This window comes from Corvus hawaiiensis, chromosome 30 (genome assembly GCF_020740725.1).
Source record: "Corvus hawaiiensis isolate bCorHaw1 chromosome 30, bCorHaw1.pri.cur, whole genome shotgun sequence".
NCBI classification, from domain to species: domain Eukaryota; kingdom Metazoa; phylum Chordata; class Aves; order Passeriformes; family Corvidae; genus Corvus; species Corvus hawaiiensis.
In genome coordinates this window covers 9,744,735-9,761,861 of record NC_063242.1, presented here as the reverse complement: position 1 = coordinate 9,761,861, position 17,127 = coordinate 9,744,735, and the positions used below count along the sequence as shown (strand labels likewise).

At 38.2% G+C, this 17,127-nt stretch overlaps 1 protein-coding gene across 2 annotated transcripts in view; it reads left to right on the top strand.

Annotated features, from left to right (window-relative positions):
- Positions 1 to 17,127, top strand: part of DOK6 (docking protein 6) — a 261,564-nt gene that overhangs the window by 112,064 nt on the left and 132,373 nt on the right. For both annotated transcript variants that reach the window (XM_048289556.1, XM_048289557.1), the window contains exon 3: positions 5,828 to 5,942. In XM_048289556.1, coding sequence (XP_048145513.1) covers positions 5,828 to 5,942 — 115 coding nt within the window. The remainder of the gene's footprint in view (positions 1 to 5,827; positions 5,943 to 17,127) is intronic.

The window sequence follows — 17,127 nt, the reverse complement described above, 5'->3', positions numbered from 1 at the left end:
TTTCCAGATGAAGTGCATTTCTTTTCATCTGTGCTTACAAGGAATCTTTGGGGTGATCCAAATTCCTGACTGTGAGAGGAACCAAGTTACAGTAACCAAAACTGATGTGTAGCCTTGAGAGCCTGATGCAAGCCAAGCCTAGTATAATTTTGCAGGTGTGAGATGCTGCCTTTACCAGTCCTAGAAGTTATCCTACCTAGCAGCCCTTCAAGCCTCTGTCCTTTTATCAAATATCAATGAGAAGCAGAGAACTTGGATGCCTCTGATATAGCTATGTCAAGCCCCACCCTCCCTCCACCAAGAAAGAGAAAAGCCTGTTTAATACGAAAAAAAATCTAAAAAAAAAAGAAACCTTGGCAAAGTTTGGTAACATGTGACTTTAGTAACCCTTCCACATCTTTTCATCAACCAGTGTTAATTTGTCTTTCTAGAGAAAAAGTAAAAGTGGTTTTAAAGACTGATTAAAAAAAAAGGTCAAGAAACCGAATAGAAAAAAAAAAAAACAACAAACCAGGAAATGTATGTGTGGGCTGCTGAGTGATGGACACATGAAGCAGGAATTATTGATGAGGAGTAGGAGAACTGAGAAATGGTCCAGGTGCTAAGAGTCCCTATCACATACCACACTGAGCAACATATGGAGAACAGCACTAAATGATAGTGCCAATGTCTAGTAGAGAAAAGAAAGTCTAAGTTAACGTGCTAATAGTAGTGGAAAATCGTAAACTACATAACCATAGCTTAATAAAAAAGGATTTATTTCTTCTCCTGGAAGAAATCAAAGGATAACAGTCAGCAAGAAATCTGTTTGCAAGATCTCTCAATGAGCAGGCAGTATTAGGGATTGTATTCATTGTTGAAGTTAATATTGTTCTAGAGAGTTACAAATGGAGGAAAGAGGAAAACTGACTTTCTAGGTTTTCGTTGGTTTGTATTATTTTCAGCATTAAGAAAGTTTTAGGCAAAGTATAATCCCACAATAGGAAAATGCTTTTTTTTTTTTTTTTGGTGGAAAGTCTAGGTAAGACTCTTACATATGTAATGGCACAGCAATTTTTCCCTTTCTTATGTTTCTCTGACTGATACAAGGCTGTCAATGGTCTAGATAGTTTCAAATGCTATTTTGTTGTTGTGAAGAACAGGAATATTTTCAATGTATTAGACTGAATTTTGTCAACAAGTCCATTATAATACCACAGGGAGAAAATTTTGGTATAATGTTCTTTGCTTTAAAAAGTAGATTTACCTACTGTACTACTCATAAAAAAGGGGAACTTTTTTCTTTTTTTTTTCAACTCTATTAGTCTTTTAAAACCTTCCTAAAGCCTGCAAAGTGATGTTTTAAATGATTTCAAAGTAGTTAAGATTTTTATAAGTTTTCCTTTTGTCTTTTCAGTAGCTTTCATACTTTTAAAAAGGTTTATTTAGTTATATGTTTTTTCAAAAAATAATAGATAAAATTTAAGCCACAGTTTTAAAAATCCCTGAGATAAAGCAATCTGGTTGCCAAGGCAAAGTTCTTTTTTTCCTTCATACAAGATAATATAAGCTCTCAGGTGTTTATTTTTTAATTGTACATGTTCAGCAAGTAGGGAAATGACTCATGCTTCATTGGCATTAAACCCAGAATTCAGAATTTCATTAACTTAATTCTCTATCAATGGGAGGATAGACTTTCAAAGTCTTTCTGCTCTGATCGTGGAGGGAAGCAGACTGTACAATATGAAAAGATGAACAAGGAAGCAAATATTCATCTCTATTTAATGTTGAAAATTACATAACCAATAGAATTAATGAGGGGCTTATTTGATATTATGGCCCCTCTAGTTGTTAGTGTCAACTTGTGTTCCTGAATTGTTCTCATTTCTTTCTCTGTTGCCTTGCCCAGTAAAGTTATATTTCCTAAAATCTGTCTACATTTCCTATGTCCTCAAGATGTTATAACTAAAATTACTATTTCCTTCAGTTCTTGTAAAACAAAGCATTCCAATGAAAAAGGTATTATTTAAAAAAAAAAAAATTGACTGGCAGAAATATTTTGGCCACCCAAGTTATACCACTAAAGCTTTTGAAAAGGAAATAAGAGTCTCACAATATCTCATAGTGGTTTCAAATAGGTCCATTTTTTGTGGAAAGGCATACACAAGTGGGATATGATTCCTGTGTCAGACTATGAATGGCTCAAAAAACTTTGTCTTAAATAAAGTAAAAGGAGTTTGGAAGAGGCTAGTCATGTCACTTTGTCCATCACATTGGAGTTATAAGAAGTTTTGTGCTGTCTAGGGAGGTGGTATGATTCCAGAGACAAAGAAAAATCGAAATGTGTTTAAAACAATGCCCCTTTCTTCGTGCATCGAGACTGTTTTTCTGCACTTACCTTGCATGTTGTTCAACTTAATCTCTCATATGGGTACCAAAAAGCAGCATATAAGAATTTGGTGGTGTTTTCATTGTCTTTTTCGGACATTAAATTCCCACCAGCAAATAAAATAAAATTCTGTTGTATGTGCATTTTGTGCTGACAATATTCCTAAGTGGGTGATGGATGTTGCATATGTGACTATATTAAACAAGGCAGGATTAATGTACCAATCAATAAGGTTGGTACAAATCAAAAATCATCTTTACAGATGGCCAGGTGTGTGTACTCAGGTATGTCTGTATTTATGTTTCAAACAAAAATTACTGTGAACATTTTGTAGCTTTAGTGCCAGGAATGTAAGATTTTTTGGCTCTATTACCATTATTATCTTATCTTAAGCATTGCAGGATCTTTCAGTAATCTCTAACACTCAAATATTAACAAAAAAGAATAGATCTCTACTGTATGACAGAGACTAGAACAAGGCTTAATATGCCTTCTTGTCACCATTCAAAGCAATTCTATTTCCTTTTCTGCTATTCCAGAAAGAGGAATTTTCCCTTTTAAATACAACAAGATTTAAGGCACTTTTTTCTGTATTGTGTGCACTGTCACACATGCACACACATGTGAAAATGTCACTTTCTGTATCAATTGCTTGTGTTAGAATCACTGGAGCTTTTCCTTCCTATTAGTGTTTTCCCTTTCCTATTGCATTGCCAGCTATATTTTTAATTCTCTTTAATAATAACCTGAACTTTTTGGTGTCCCAAATCCTCTTAAATATTTTGCTCTTATATCTTCTTATTTAGAAAGACTAGTGGATCTGTATGTTCTCCATCTCTGACTTTGGGGCCTTCCGTGTCTTCAAAATTCAGGAATGGCTTATGGATTTGGTATTGTTCCCTCAGGTTTTGCATTCTAGAGTCTGTTCTCTTGTCTGCCTACCTTACTCATCTGCTTTCTTTCCCCTTTTGGGGGATTTCCTCGAGATTAGTGCTTTGGGTGAGTCATAAGAGCCCTCTCACACATTAGATCATTTACCCTGCATAGATCCAGGAAAATCCAGATATTTTGGTAACTTCTTTATTGGGACAGTGATATTTGTGGTATTCAGCCCTTCTCTTTCCCCCAAGCCAAAAAATAGTGAAATATATGAATTCTTTCAAAGCCCTGAAAATGCATGACAAAAGTTAAAATTATAAGGGATTAGGAACCAAATGGTGAGTCAAATGTTGCACCTGTGTCCAAAAAAAGGCCAAAAGGTTAACCTGGAGAATACAGAGAATTCTGGCAGTTAACCAAAGGTCAACCTGGAGAATTTCTGGCAGTCTTACTTCAGCCTATGGGAAGAACAGTGAGTGAATCATCTTAAAATATATTTCTAGATGTGAAAGAAAAGGTTGTATTTGGGAAAGGCAGCATGGTTTTACCAAGGGTAAATCATGCCTGACCAATATGATCGCCATCTATGATATGTGATGAGAAGAGCTTTAGCAAGGCCTTCCACATTTTCTCCCAGGATATTCTCAGATCCAAGCTGGGACATTATCATTTATGTGGGTGGATGTCTAGATGATGTAAAGCTGGTCAGCTAGTCAGACTCAGAAAGTCGTGGTTAAAGGGGTTTCAATCTACTTGGAGGTCAGTAGCAAGTGTAGAACTGCTGTGGTCTGTACTGGGACCTCTCCTAATATTGTTATCAGGGACCTGGAGGACATGGCCAGTCAATACAGGGAATGATTATTCTCCTCAGTTGAGCACACATTAGACCATATTTATAGTATCACATCCAGTTTTGGCCCACCTGTTACAACAGAGGTATTGACAAACTGGAGTGAGTTTTGCTGAAGGCTGTCAAGACAGACCCTATAGCAGTCTTCAGTTCTGGTCTCAAGTTTGTCAGCACATACACATTCCACTTCACGCTTTGTCTCAGTTTCTTTTGCTGGTTTGATGCCTCTCACTGCTCATCTGCTATCAGTATTTTATTGAAATGTCTTTGCCCCAGCGTGTTCCATTTTTTTACTCTACCATATAAAATCTCTTCTGCTTTAAAAACATTGTTTTCAGCATGTGAAAAGGAGTGCTGGAACTGTACACTGGGAGCATAACAATTACAAAGCAAAACAAATAAAAAACCCCCACCTACATTCAGTCCATTTTTTCTGCAGACATAGATGTCCTGACTCATATGGATGACATTTTTTTAGAAATTAATTCTGCCTGAGGCAAATGTCCTGCCTGAAAAAAACTACCTCTAAACAGATAAGGTTTGCCCAGAGTTCCAAGAAACTGAGAAGAAGATTTTATAATATAAAGTGCTAATCAGTTTAAGATAGACTGTGCCACCAGCTCTGGTTGGAATAATATATTTTTCTTCCATTTGTGTTAATTGTAGTTATCTACTTTCATCAAAAGAAAAGGAAAATAGATTGAATTTTTTATGTTGTAAATTTGCTGCAAGAGTGTTTTATTGTTGATAAGCTTTTCAAATATTTAGAAAACAAAAGTTTGAGTTCAAGGATGACAGATACATTTTAAAGACATATGAGGATCTATCCTTACAAATGTAGTGATACTATTTGACATATTAGTTGAGTTACCTCCCGTAACTAATGAAGCACTGTTGTTTTAACATTAGGTTTTCTATTTGATGCAGCTTCTGAAACTGGTCCAAGTTGTATGAATATAGAAATTGAAAAATAGATTATAGAAAATCCCAAGACTGACTTGATGTCATTGTGAACCGTTTCCAAGTATGACTTTATTAGAGAAGTAGAGTTTTGCAGAAATTTATTTATTCGAGAAATAAAGTTATTAGAGTTAAGTTTTGCAACTTAAGACTCTACCTATTTATCAGTTGCAAAGCTTATAAATATGTGGTTTTATCAGTTGCAAAGCTTATAAATATAAATAACCTTAGGGGGTGTCATGGTTTAGGAATGGTACTCCCCAGTTTAGTTCTCCCACCAAGACTCAAAACCACACTGCTGTTCATTCGCTCCCCCCTTCTCCTCCCCTTCCCACTCTGTTGAGATGGAGTTGAGAACTGGAGGCACAAAAGCTGAAAATCACGGGTTGAGATAAGAACGATTTACTAGAAACAATGAGGCAAGAAAATGAACAGTAATAACAACAATATAAATAGCACAAGGTATAAGACTAAGAAATAATTTACATGGAAAAGCCTGCAACAATACCTGGCTCTTCCGCACCATGCTTTCTCCCCACTGGAAGGAGAGAGAGTTCCTTACTCCCACCCCTGGCAATGAGTGAGGTGGTATGGAATAAAATCTGGGCCTTCTCCACACACTTCTCCTGCTTACTGTGAAAATTTAACCCTGTCCTGGCTGAAACTGGGACAGGGGAAAAACAGTTTAGAGTAAAAATTGAGCAGTTAAGGTTAATATTTTTATTTGTAGTATTTATACACTGGTCTAAAATATTTTTCTTCATTTTAAGGTAACTGAGCTGCACAATATCAAAAACATAACCAGATTGCCGCGAGAGACAAAGAAGCATGCAGTGGCAATTATCTTTCATGATGAGACATCAAAGACATTTGCGTGTGAGTCAGGTAAGCAATTGGTGCTTCATCTCTAGCTTGAAGAAATCAAGTTACACATCAAAGTCTGGCTTGGATGAATTAACTCAAAATGCCAGATATAAATTCTTAGCTTAAATAATTTTGTGGTAAACAAAAAACTGGAGTTTGGGGTTCATGTCTTTTGGGGTTTGGTACAGGTTTTTTTGAATATATGTTGAGAGGTGTTAGGGATGTGACAGAGCTCTTTTTTTCCATTACTTTTCTTTGACTGCAGATGATCTAAAGACTGGAGGTTTCCAGCTAAACTTGTAAATCCTAGTAAAAAATAACCTGTAAGATGTTATTAAGTCAAGATGTGAAACATTCTTTTTTTAACAAGCATTGCTATAGGCACTTACTGAACTAATAATTATCATGCCATTGCAAATAAGGGGCAAATACCAGCTAAAAGCCCAGGATATTTTAAAGCAGGGTGTCAAGCAGTCTGTGGTTTGAATGACTCCACTGCATAATGAATGAGTTGAGAACAAGACTTTGGCATTATGGTACATAATGGCAGGTAGTTACTTGTGAGATGCTGAACACTGCACAATTAAAGTGGGCTTTTTTCTGGTTTGAAAGTACAGTTGTACACATCTATGTCCTAGGGCACACTTTAACAGAAAAAAAGTTTTTAAAAATGGGGGAAAATTCTTTAATGACAAAGTTTGTGCGTTTTTAGCAACATATTTGAAACTGTGCATTTTAAAATAATAGTACTATATATATATGGGGGTTTTTTTAAAAAAAAATGTATATAATATTATGTATATATGGTGAAGGTCCTAGAGGGGAAGCTATATGAGAAGTGGCTGAGGTTACTTGGTCTGGAGAAGAGGAGACTGAGGACAGATCTCACTGCAGTTACAACTTCCTTGTGAGAGGAAGAGGAGGGGCAGGCACTGATCTCTTCTCTTTGGTGACCAGGGACAGGATCTGAGGGAATGGCCCGAAATTGAGTCAGGGGAGGTTTAGGTTGGAATTAAGAAAAGGTTCCTCACCCTGAGGGTGGTTGAGCACTGGAACAGGCTCTGCAGGAAAGTGGTCACAGCACCAGTCTGACAGTTCAAGAAGCATTTGGAAAATACTCTTGGGCACATGATGTGACTCTTGGCACTGTCCTGCACAGAGCCAGGAGTTGGACTCAATGATCCTCGTGGGTCCCTTCCAACTCTGGATATTCTACGATTCTATATTAATATTATCATATAAACATTGCATCATGTACAGTCTAAATAATAAATTAAATGCAGTGAAAAAAAATCTGAGAAATGTGGAGGAAGTTAAAAGTGTGAAAGGTCATGAATTATGTAGATTTTGGATCAAATATTGCAAACAGTGATATGTGATATCCAGTGATATATATATCACAGTGATATATATATCCAGTGATATATATATAACAGTGATATCCATCATGAAAGATGGATTGACAGTTTTGTTTGTTAATTAATTTAAGTTTAAAGACACACATATAAAATCTGTGTCTGTCTACAACCAGTTTAAGAGATCATTAGATAAGTAGTCCACATTAAAGATTTTGATTTCTAATGTGTAGAATTAATAGTGACTCTATATTATGACTAATAATTGAATAAAAATATTTTAATTATATTCCAACGGCACTAAAGTCTGTTCTGTGGAAACTTTTCCATTTGCCTACGCATGCACTCCCCTTGTTCTCTAATGAAAAGATCTTGTTCCTTCCCTAGAATTACTATAGTTCAGGTATATTTGAAAAGAATGATGGAAAATCATAACTTCAATATTCTTTTACCAAAGAAGGGGCAAACTTAAGGAAGTTCAGCATGTCTGGCCCACTCATCCCTTTCTTCTGTAACAGGCATGATGCAACTCGTTAACCTTGAACCCAGTTGTATATACAAGGCTCCTGTACCTTAAGGTTCTAACAGGATGTCAGTATGAGATGCTCTCCCTTTAGGCTCTATACAGAGGTGTGTTTTGAGTGGACAGTGGGTGAAATGGCAAACAAGTGGAGAGCTTGTGGTCAGAGATCAACATTCAGACCAAGACAGGTGATGTTGTAGTAGGTGTCTGCTCTAGACCTTCTTATCAACAAGAAAAAGCAGATGAAGCAGTCTTAGGGCAGGAGGAAAAAGCCTCATAGTCCCAGACGTTGGTATTCTTGGGTGTCTTTAACCACAATAGTAACTATGGAAGGCCCGTAAGTCTGAACACAAGCAATCCAGATTTCTGGAACAGATTGAAGATAATTTCTTGATACACATGATCAATAATGTGATGAGGGGAGATGTTTGTTTAGGGATGTGCTTGGCAGGATCCTGTGAATCCTTGAAAGGCAAAGGAGCCCAGGAGGGCTATCCAATTTTCAAGGACAGCATACTCTGAGCACAAGAATGTCCTCTCCATTCTCAGAAGACAAGCTTTACAGAAGACCAGTATGAATGGACATGGAGCTCCTGATTCAGCTCAAACACAAAAAAAAAAAAAACAAACAAACAAACAAAAAAAAAAAAACCCCACAGTGGATCAGAGACAACTACTTGGGAGAGATACAGATGCATTGTCTATTTATACAGGAATGGAGTTGGGAAAGCTCCAGCTCAGGGAAGTGCAAGATAGAAAAGGTTTCTTAAAGTACATCAGGAGAAAAATGAAGGCTAAGTAAGCGTGGGTCCATTGCTCACTGGAGCAGTCAACGTAGTGACAAGGGTCATGGGAAAGGCTAAGGTACATTTTATACTGTGGGTTTCACTTGCAAGGTTTGTCCTCAGGCCTTCCAGGTTTCTGAGCCCTTGAACATGAAGCAGTATCCTCAGTAATGGGAGGCATAGTCAGGCATCACTTAAATCACTTGGATTTCATACATAAGTCAGTGGAACTTGATTGTCAGGAATGACAAGAAGGAGGATCCAGATAACTGTACTCCAGTCAGCCTCACCTCAGTTCCTGAGAACACTGTTGGAGCCACTCATGTGTAAACACATGAAGAACAGCAAAGTGAATGGGAGTAGCAAAACTATTTCCCATATGCAAATCATGTTTGCTATGACGACGTGTCTGGCAAAAGAAAGGCAGTGGTTCTTATATACCTTGATTTTAATGGTCTTTGACGCCCTCTGTGGCTTTCTCCATAGTCCCCAAAACTGGTGGGACATAGGATGAATAAAGGCACTATGAAATGGACAGAAATTAGGCTGGACTTAAAAAGCCAAGCTTGTGAAGCCAATCTTGCAGCCAGTAGGTAGTGGATTCCTCAGGGATTAGTGCTGGGACCAACACCATTCAACACCTTCATTGATAGTCTGCATGATGAGGTGGAGGGTACTCTTGGCAAGTTTGCAGGTGACACGAGGTGGGGGTGACCCTAACTGGGAAGGCAGGGCTGCTGTCAGGACAGGCTGGAGAACTAGGCTGACATAAACTTCATGAGGTTCAGCAAGAACAAAAGCTCTTTCCCTGGTTTGTGGTAATCCCAGCCACAAGGCAGGCTTGGTGCCAGCTGTTGGGAAGCAGCTCTGCAGAAAAGGCTCTGGGGTCCTGGTGCATTACATGCCCTGGACAGCATTAGTCAGGATCTTGACAGCAGGTACTGGGAAGTGATCCTTCCCTTTTATTCAGCACTTGTAGGACCACATCTGGACTACTATGTCCAGTTTTGTGCACTCAGGATAATATTGCTGGAGTGAATCCAGGGGATGGCACCAAGAGTCAGGAACACGTGACATGTGAAGAGAGACTGAGAGCTGGGCCTGTTCAACCTGGAGCAAAATTAGTTCAGAGGATCTTATTGCTTACGTGGTCTGAGAATACAGAGAAGATGGAGCTATAACAGTGTCAGAGATAACTTGCTGTTTCTGAAAGACTACAAATCTTTGCTGTGGATATAGTGGAGTTTCAATCAGCTTGCCTTTCTCCATGCCTTTAGTCTATCTAAGCGGTATAGACTGCGTCATGTCTTTCAGATGAGAGAGATACACTGTTTTGTTTCACTAAAATCTGACTCTCTTGAACTCCAAATCTTTTGTGTTTTCTGAACTAGGAGGATACAGTCCAAAATAAAATTTCTTTCCCAGGTCATTTCCACAGTGAATTATGTCTTCTCACAAGGAACTTTGTAGCGGGTTGGGTTTGTAACCAGGCGGAAACACCGACTTAGTGTAACGGTTTGGTCCAAGATACTCATTACTGTTTACCTTCTGTGAGATAAGAATTAGGAGAAATGCAAAGCAGGCACCAAACTTGAAAGAATATAAAGAAGTTTATTAACAGACCTAAAAGAAGGAAAAAAAAAATTATACCACACCTTCAGAACTCTTCTCCTCCCCCCACCTTCCTCCCTTCTCCCACTGACAATGTAAAAAGACAACCCTTAAGATGTTCAGTCTGTTTACCACTTCCATAATAACCTTGTTCAGTCCATTTAGAAAGAGAAGTCTCTTCTTGCTCATGCTATGAAAACATTATCACAACGAGACAGCCGCCCACTTCCAAATAACTTTGTTCAGTCCATTTAGGAAGAGGAGTCTCTCTGCCTGCGTGTGAGTCCCTTCCCCCGACTTGCAGTTTTTCCCACAACTGCTTTCGAGGGTCCACTCTTGAAGGTTTTTGGGGTACAATTTTAAAGTTGAGCTGTTCAGAAGCAAAAGTTCTCTTCACCCATCTCTGGGAACATTTCATCTCTAAGAACAGAGGCCCTTCTCCCTCCCTGGGAACAAAAAGGTCCTCCTTATCTTCATCTCTAGGACTATCTCTGGGAGCATCTCTAGGAACTGAGGTTTTCTCCTTTCCCGTGTGGAGCAAAAGTCCTCATCGCTTCCATCTCTCCCTGTCCAAACTTCTCATGAAATTACAGCTGCATCAGCATCTGCCTATCTCAGCACAGGTGCTTTTGCTTACGAGTTGAACACTCCACCCCCCATATCTTCATGAAATTACCATGCGATACTCTGATATATCATAATTTTACAACAGAATTTCAGCTTTAACCATCTCCTCTTTCTCTTCCCTCAGGTTTTCAGCTCTTCACAGCACTAAAAGGGTTAATCTCACCTCGGCCTTGCAGCTGTGTGGCTTATCGGTGTTGGTCACCCAACCTCTGCGGGACAGCGGTGCCGCTTTGCTGAAATCTTGTCCGCAGTGGTGGGGGGGGGGGGGGGGGCAGGAACCGAGCTGCTCTGGCTGCCCACAGCCCTGCTTGGGGGCGGGGGGGGGGGGAGGTGCGGTTCCACGGCTGGAACAGATCCATCGACTCCAGGATGGCCGTGGCCTGTGAACCTATGCTCGGGCCAGGCCGGGCCCACTGGCCCCCGCTTGGGCCCCGCAGCCACCTGTCCCAGCGCTGGAAACGAGACAGAGCTGTGGGGGATTTGTCTATTCTTAAGTGTGGATCACAGAGGCGGTCACAATTTTAAGTGGCTTAAAGTATTGTCCATGTTCAAACTGGCCACTGATAGGCTCTGTCAGGTCATGGGGAAAGCTGTAAGCACTCCTTTGCGAGAACATCACTTCCGAGACTATGCTAGCTAACCCATGACAAACTGTTACCATTTTTACTGCTGCTAAAATGTGCCAAGTACTCTGCTTACCTTTATGAAACTTAACAAAATTTAAGGAATATTTGGAGAACTGCTTGTTACTTAAAATGGGTTCTTTTCCTTCTCTTGTTTAGTAGCACTGGTTTATATTGGAAAATGCATAGACTTTTAACAGCTTCACAGTGTATAGTGATGTACACACAATGGTGTTTATTTTGGCAAATCTTCTTGCCACTTCTTTGATTAACACAATCACTTCACTAATCCCTCTTCTTTCCCATGGCTTCTGTGTCAAAAAAGCACTCAAGTGGTTTTGACTCAAGCGAAAATCTTCTAGAATCATAACTGCTTGACCTTGAATTTTTTAGGACCCCAGAGTTTTATAATTTGAACATTTTTCTACCGTGACACCTCTGAATATACAGAAGCAGATACCTTGTTTCTCGTCATCTTGACTTCCAGAGGCAGATGGAAGAACAATAACATTAAACCCATGGCAAAAGGTCTGCTGAGCATGGAGTCAATAATTTCTTGGAGACAAGGAGAAAGGAATACTCAAAGCTGAGTTGATTTTAGGGCTTTTGAACAATGGGAGGGGTTTTGTCAGCATTGTACAAGGAAATTATTTTAAATAATGGTATCATTTTGGTTTTGATAGTATGAGCTGATACCTTCTCCTCTGCACAGTCTTAAAGTCCGCATGCTGAAAAGCAGCACATTTTTCTGGCACATGGCTTTCTTAATTGTGGAATTAAGCACAATAAAATACTATTCTGTTTCAAAATAGGTCTCTAAAGATGCAGAACACTTTGGTTCTCCCCAGAAAGCCTGAGAGCTGTGATACTGGCCCACTGGGTGTGGTGGCTCAGAGCCTGTGGTTTCTTCCTAAGCTCCTGCAGCTTTTAGTCCCTCATCTTGCTTATTGTCTTCAAGGCAGCAACGGACAAGTCTGAGCTCTGGGTGGGCTGTAAGCCCTATACTTCCATTAGAATTTCACCAAATTAGTAATCTTAGATACATCTAATTGTTGGTAATCTTCATTTGCTAATGAAAACATTCTATAGATAAACAAATCAAAATCCTCCATATGCTTTTGTTATCACCTACCTGTTCCCCTCACTACCACCAGTGCTCCCAACATCTACACCAGCTGTAGAAATGTGTTCAATTCTGAAGCCCTATTGAAATATTTTGAAGAGCAAATCAATCTCATATATTACAGTTCCCTGAATAAAAGCATGGGATAACACGTCTTTAAAGAAGAATTATCCCTCTCCAGGAAGAAAGGGAAGCTTCTTGCTGTCACTATATCTATTTCTGACATCTGCTCTAGTGGGCAGAAACTTGTGACTTTGGTGATTAGCAAGCAACATTTGTAAATTCTCTGTTACCATGAGAATTGTTTCAATGGAAGTAAACTAATGAGAAGTCAGGGCTGATTAAATAACATGAAAAGTAGTCTATAACTTAGTGAACCTATGACAGACTCTAAGGAGTGGGAATTCTTCTTCAAACTATGGGAAGTTGCTGCTGCCCTAAGAAGGAACATGCTATGGTCTCAATCTGACCCTTCCTGAAAATCATGTGAAAGTTATTGCCATTAAGGGAATTTTTGTGATTTTTCTTAAAATTGAGAATTATGAAATTCTGGAGGTTTTTTTCTGCACTCTGCAGTGTATAATCAAGCAACTGGAGAAGGTCTTTCAGCTCTGGATTCCAGCTACTGGGTTTGACGTGCTGACTTTCCCTGATACCTTTACTAAAAATATTGTTGGGGTGGGTCTTGCTTGATTGGGGATTTTTGTTATTGTTGTTGCTTTTTTTATTCAGGTAGGTGTGCTGTCACTTTTTTGTGTAGTTACAGCCATGCTTGGATGCATGTATCTGTTAAGAAGCTCTTCTACCTGCATGCCTGATATCTGTAACGTGACTGTAAGACAAGTGTCTGAACTGAGACAGGTGTTCTGAAATGCCTTTTAAACTCTCACAAATCTTGTAGATACGATGCAGTGAGAAATGGTGGCTGTGCAGGACCAGCAACAAAATGAAATTGGATGGCATGAGTACTGATTAAAGCTAGAAGTTTATGGTATTGTTTTGGAAGTTGCTAGCATGACGAGGCTTGTGCCTGAATAATAGCTAGCTTTCAAGGAATGCTGTTTCTGATTTGCACTAGTCAGGGACAGACCATATGGGGGCTTGATTTTTCCTTTAGTGATGACAGCAAAATACTAAAATACTAAAAATCCCTGGGCATTTTATGCTTAGTGGACCCTCCAGCACAGGTTTTTTTGAATCTATTTTGATTTCTAAATGACAGAATGTGATAAAAACTGATGAACTTTTAAACCTAGTGCTAAAAAAAATAAAAATGAGGGGGGTTGAAAATATTATGGAGACAGAGATAAGAGAGACAAATTAGAGCTGAGAGCTGATTTTGGTGATTTGAGAATAGAATGAGTTGTAACATTACGGGCAAAATCACAGAGAAATCTTAAAACTGCCACTGTTAAACAAATGTAGAAATCCCCCAGGCTTCTGATATTTTTCTGGGTTCTCTTCACTACAATGCCCCACTCTGTATAGAAGTAGATTAATTGAAGGGGTTTCTTTCTTTCCAGGCATGCATGAACTGCAGCCCTAGAGTCATTACAACCAAAAAATATCTTCATTATTTTTAAGAGGTTATACTTTGTCTTTCCCTTAAAATTTTCACTATTCAAGTCCTGGGGAAAATAGAATTGGGTTGTTGCAAAGTGTCTATCAGCTACTCTATTTGAAACTTCTGGTTTAGGGTTTATCCATTCTTGTGGTTGTTTTGGCTCAACTCACTGTTTTTATTTCTTGAATGTCTTGCTTCTGTGATGGTTACCTTGATAAAACTCTTTTATACATCTGCAACATAAACTGGCTTTTTCTTCTGGGTTCTTGTGCTTTTGGCTTCTTTTGAGTGCAGTCAAACTGTGATAAGCAAGTCTTGTCATAACTCTCCAAAAAAAAGTTTTACTTGGTTGAAATTGAAAGTCTGTTGGTGCCAAGTGGCAATGTGGTCAGCAATGTGGGTTTCTTTTTGGTTCATATGTATTTTTCTTTTTAAATCTGTTTTCACCATTTGTTGGTGTTGCTTTCTTTTCTTAAAAAAAATGCAATGATGGTATCATTTGAAAAGGCACAAGTTCATTTCATGTTTGTACCGAAAAGCTTTTGGGCTATTGGAAGATTACTACTGATCATGAGCTGGGCTTTTCACAAGCAAAACCACTATGTGCTGAAAGAGTTTGGCAGATATCAGTGGAGTATTAGATGTAACTTATATTACTATATCCTTTGACAATTAAGAAGCCTGGAGGTTTTGGATTAAAATTACAGTGAAACTTTGAGAAGAAGCATCAATGCTCATACTTGCTGTTATGACTAACAATACAAATGGCTACATAAGATTTAAAAATAAAGCTTAAAAATATTAATATTGATATTTAAAAATAACTAGATTAAATTTCGCTTTTTGCTGTTATTTTTGTGACTTTGAAGCTCCAGGATCATGGAGGGGGTGAAAGTGAAGAACAGCTTCCTAAATGCTGTTTGGGCACTGGAAAGAAGAATACAAAGTTCACATTTTGGATGAAGAAAAATAAACCAAAGTACTTGAAACTGTTCTGAAACATGGTATATTTCACTGTTAAGGTGTCAGGGATTGTTATATGAAAATTTATGACCCTGGCTTTTCTATTTTCTGTTTTGTTTAATTATACATAGAGAGAAAGGAACCTGCCCTCTCTATAAAACATATGGCTTATTGGAGATCAGATGCATGCTCTCACTTCCACATGTATCACATCGTCTGAGATCCAAAAAAGAGTGAAAAGACAGGCATTACATGAAGTTAAATATGTTGCTCTGGATTCTTCCATTCTCCCTTTTTTATCATAATATTTGAAACATTATCCACTTTTAGGGCAAAGTTCAGTCTGAGTCATGGTAATAAATGTTAAAATTTACTTAGAATGCATATTCTTTTTTTCTGGACAAATAGTTCCCTTTTCATTAATAATGAGTTTTAGTTTCTTCTTTTTTTTTTTTTTTTCATTTTGCCTATAAATAGGCATCTCTGTTCTGACTTTAACATATATGAAGTAAAAGTATTTGGATTCTGCCTCTCATTGCTCTTGGTTGATGGTTGATCTTCATTTTTCTTGGTTATCTGTGTGAACTACAGTGTTAGAATTTTCTGACACATACTGGTAATATGTATTACTGCCAAATGGAATGAATGCAGAAAATTATACTCAGTCTTCAGGATACAGCTGTTGATGGAACAGGCTCTACACTGTTGCTTTCCATCCTTTTCAGTCACTTCTAGGTTATTAACTGACTGCAGACTTAGTTCTAAAATTAATTAACATTTTAAAAATATTTTGGGAAAACAAACTCTTTTTTTTTTTTTTTTTTTTTTTAGTAGAATACTAAATTTGAAAATAGTAGACACACAAAATGGTCGCCATCTTTTCAGCACTTCTTCTAGGCAGGTCCCTGAGCTGGGAATGCTGCTGCATTCTCAGTTCAGAGGGCAAATGTGGGACAGGAAGGAAATAAGGTTAACTTCTTGCCTAGCAGGAGCATGCACAGGTGCTGTGACAAAATAAGTAGGAAAGCTGTAACATTTCTAAATGCAGGAATTGGGAAAGGTAAACTTGCTCTAAGACTGCAATATGGGAAACCCTAAAGTTTAGACTTTGAAAGTCAAAACCTCTGGAGGTTGAAATTTGTTTTTGTTCCCTAAATGTTGATTATATAGTTGTGTAAATTGCAGAGGTGATAAGGATTCAATTCCCCTTGCTGTTCACATACTGTAAACTTGTTTGGAGACTCTTTAATAATGTCTAACATAGTGGATCTAGATATGTACTCTCCATGATATTTGGAAAGTTATGGCAGTCAGGCCAAGTCCTCGGTGAGTGGAGGAAAAGAAACCTTGTATCTATCTTTTAAAAAAGTAGAAATGAGGACCCCAGTAACTACTGACCTCTCAGCCTCGATGTTTAAGGTCCCTTCCAACCCAAGCCATTCTATGATCCTAAGTAGAGAAGTATTACTCTTTTGTCCTGGACAAATATATTACAATGTAGACACTTAAGTGCTTTCCTTATCACAGTTTTACTTGAAGGAATTGAAATTTATATGAAATATAAACTGTTCCCATAGGAACAAAAGCCAAAGAAGATTGCTAAGATAATGAGGAGTTATCTGGTTTAGAGTGTATGTAGAACTTCTTGAGAATAAAAGATTAGAAAAAAAAAATTCCTGCCTGCAGAAACTGAGCAAATTCAAAAGACAAAGGGAACTGCCCTAGAACTTCAACATACAGTTGCCTTTCCGAGTAAGCATGGAGTGGAGTTGGGTTAGTGATGATGAAGTCTAGGATTTCAGGCATGTGAAGTTACAGAATTGTTTGTTGGACTTTAATAGAAAGCATCTTAGTTGCTCACTTGTTGTTTTGGGTTTTGGTAATGTGGAGGGTTTTTTTGTAAGCTCTTAAAAGTCAATGAACTTTTTAGTATCTGCAAGCTCTATGTTTTATACTAGAACAAAGTATGTGTTACTGAGAAAACAGAAGCCCATAAAAATGCAGAGTAGCAGCATGGTCTAACATTTGGCTA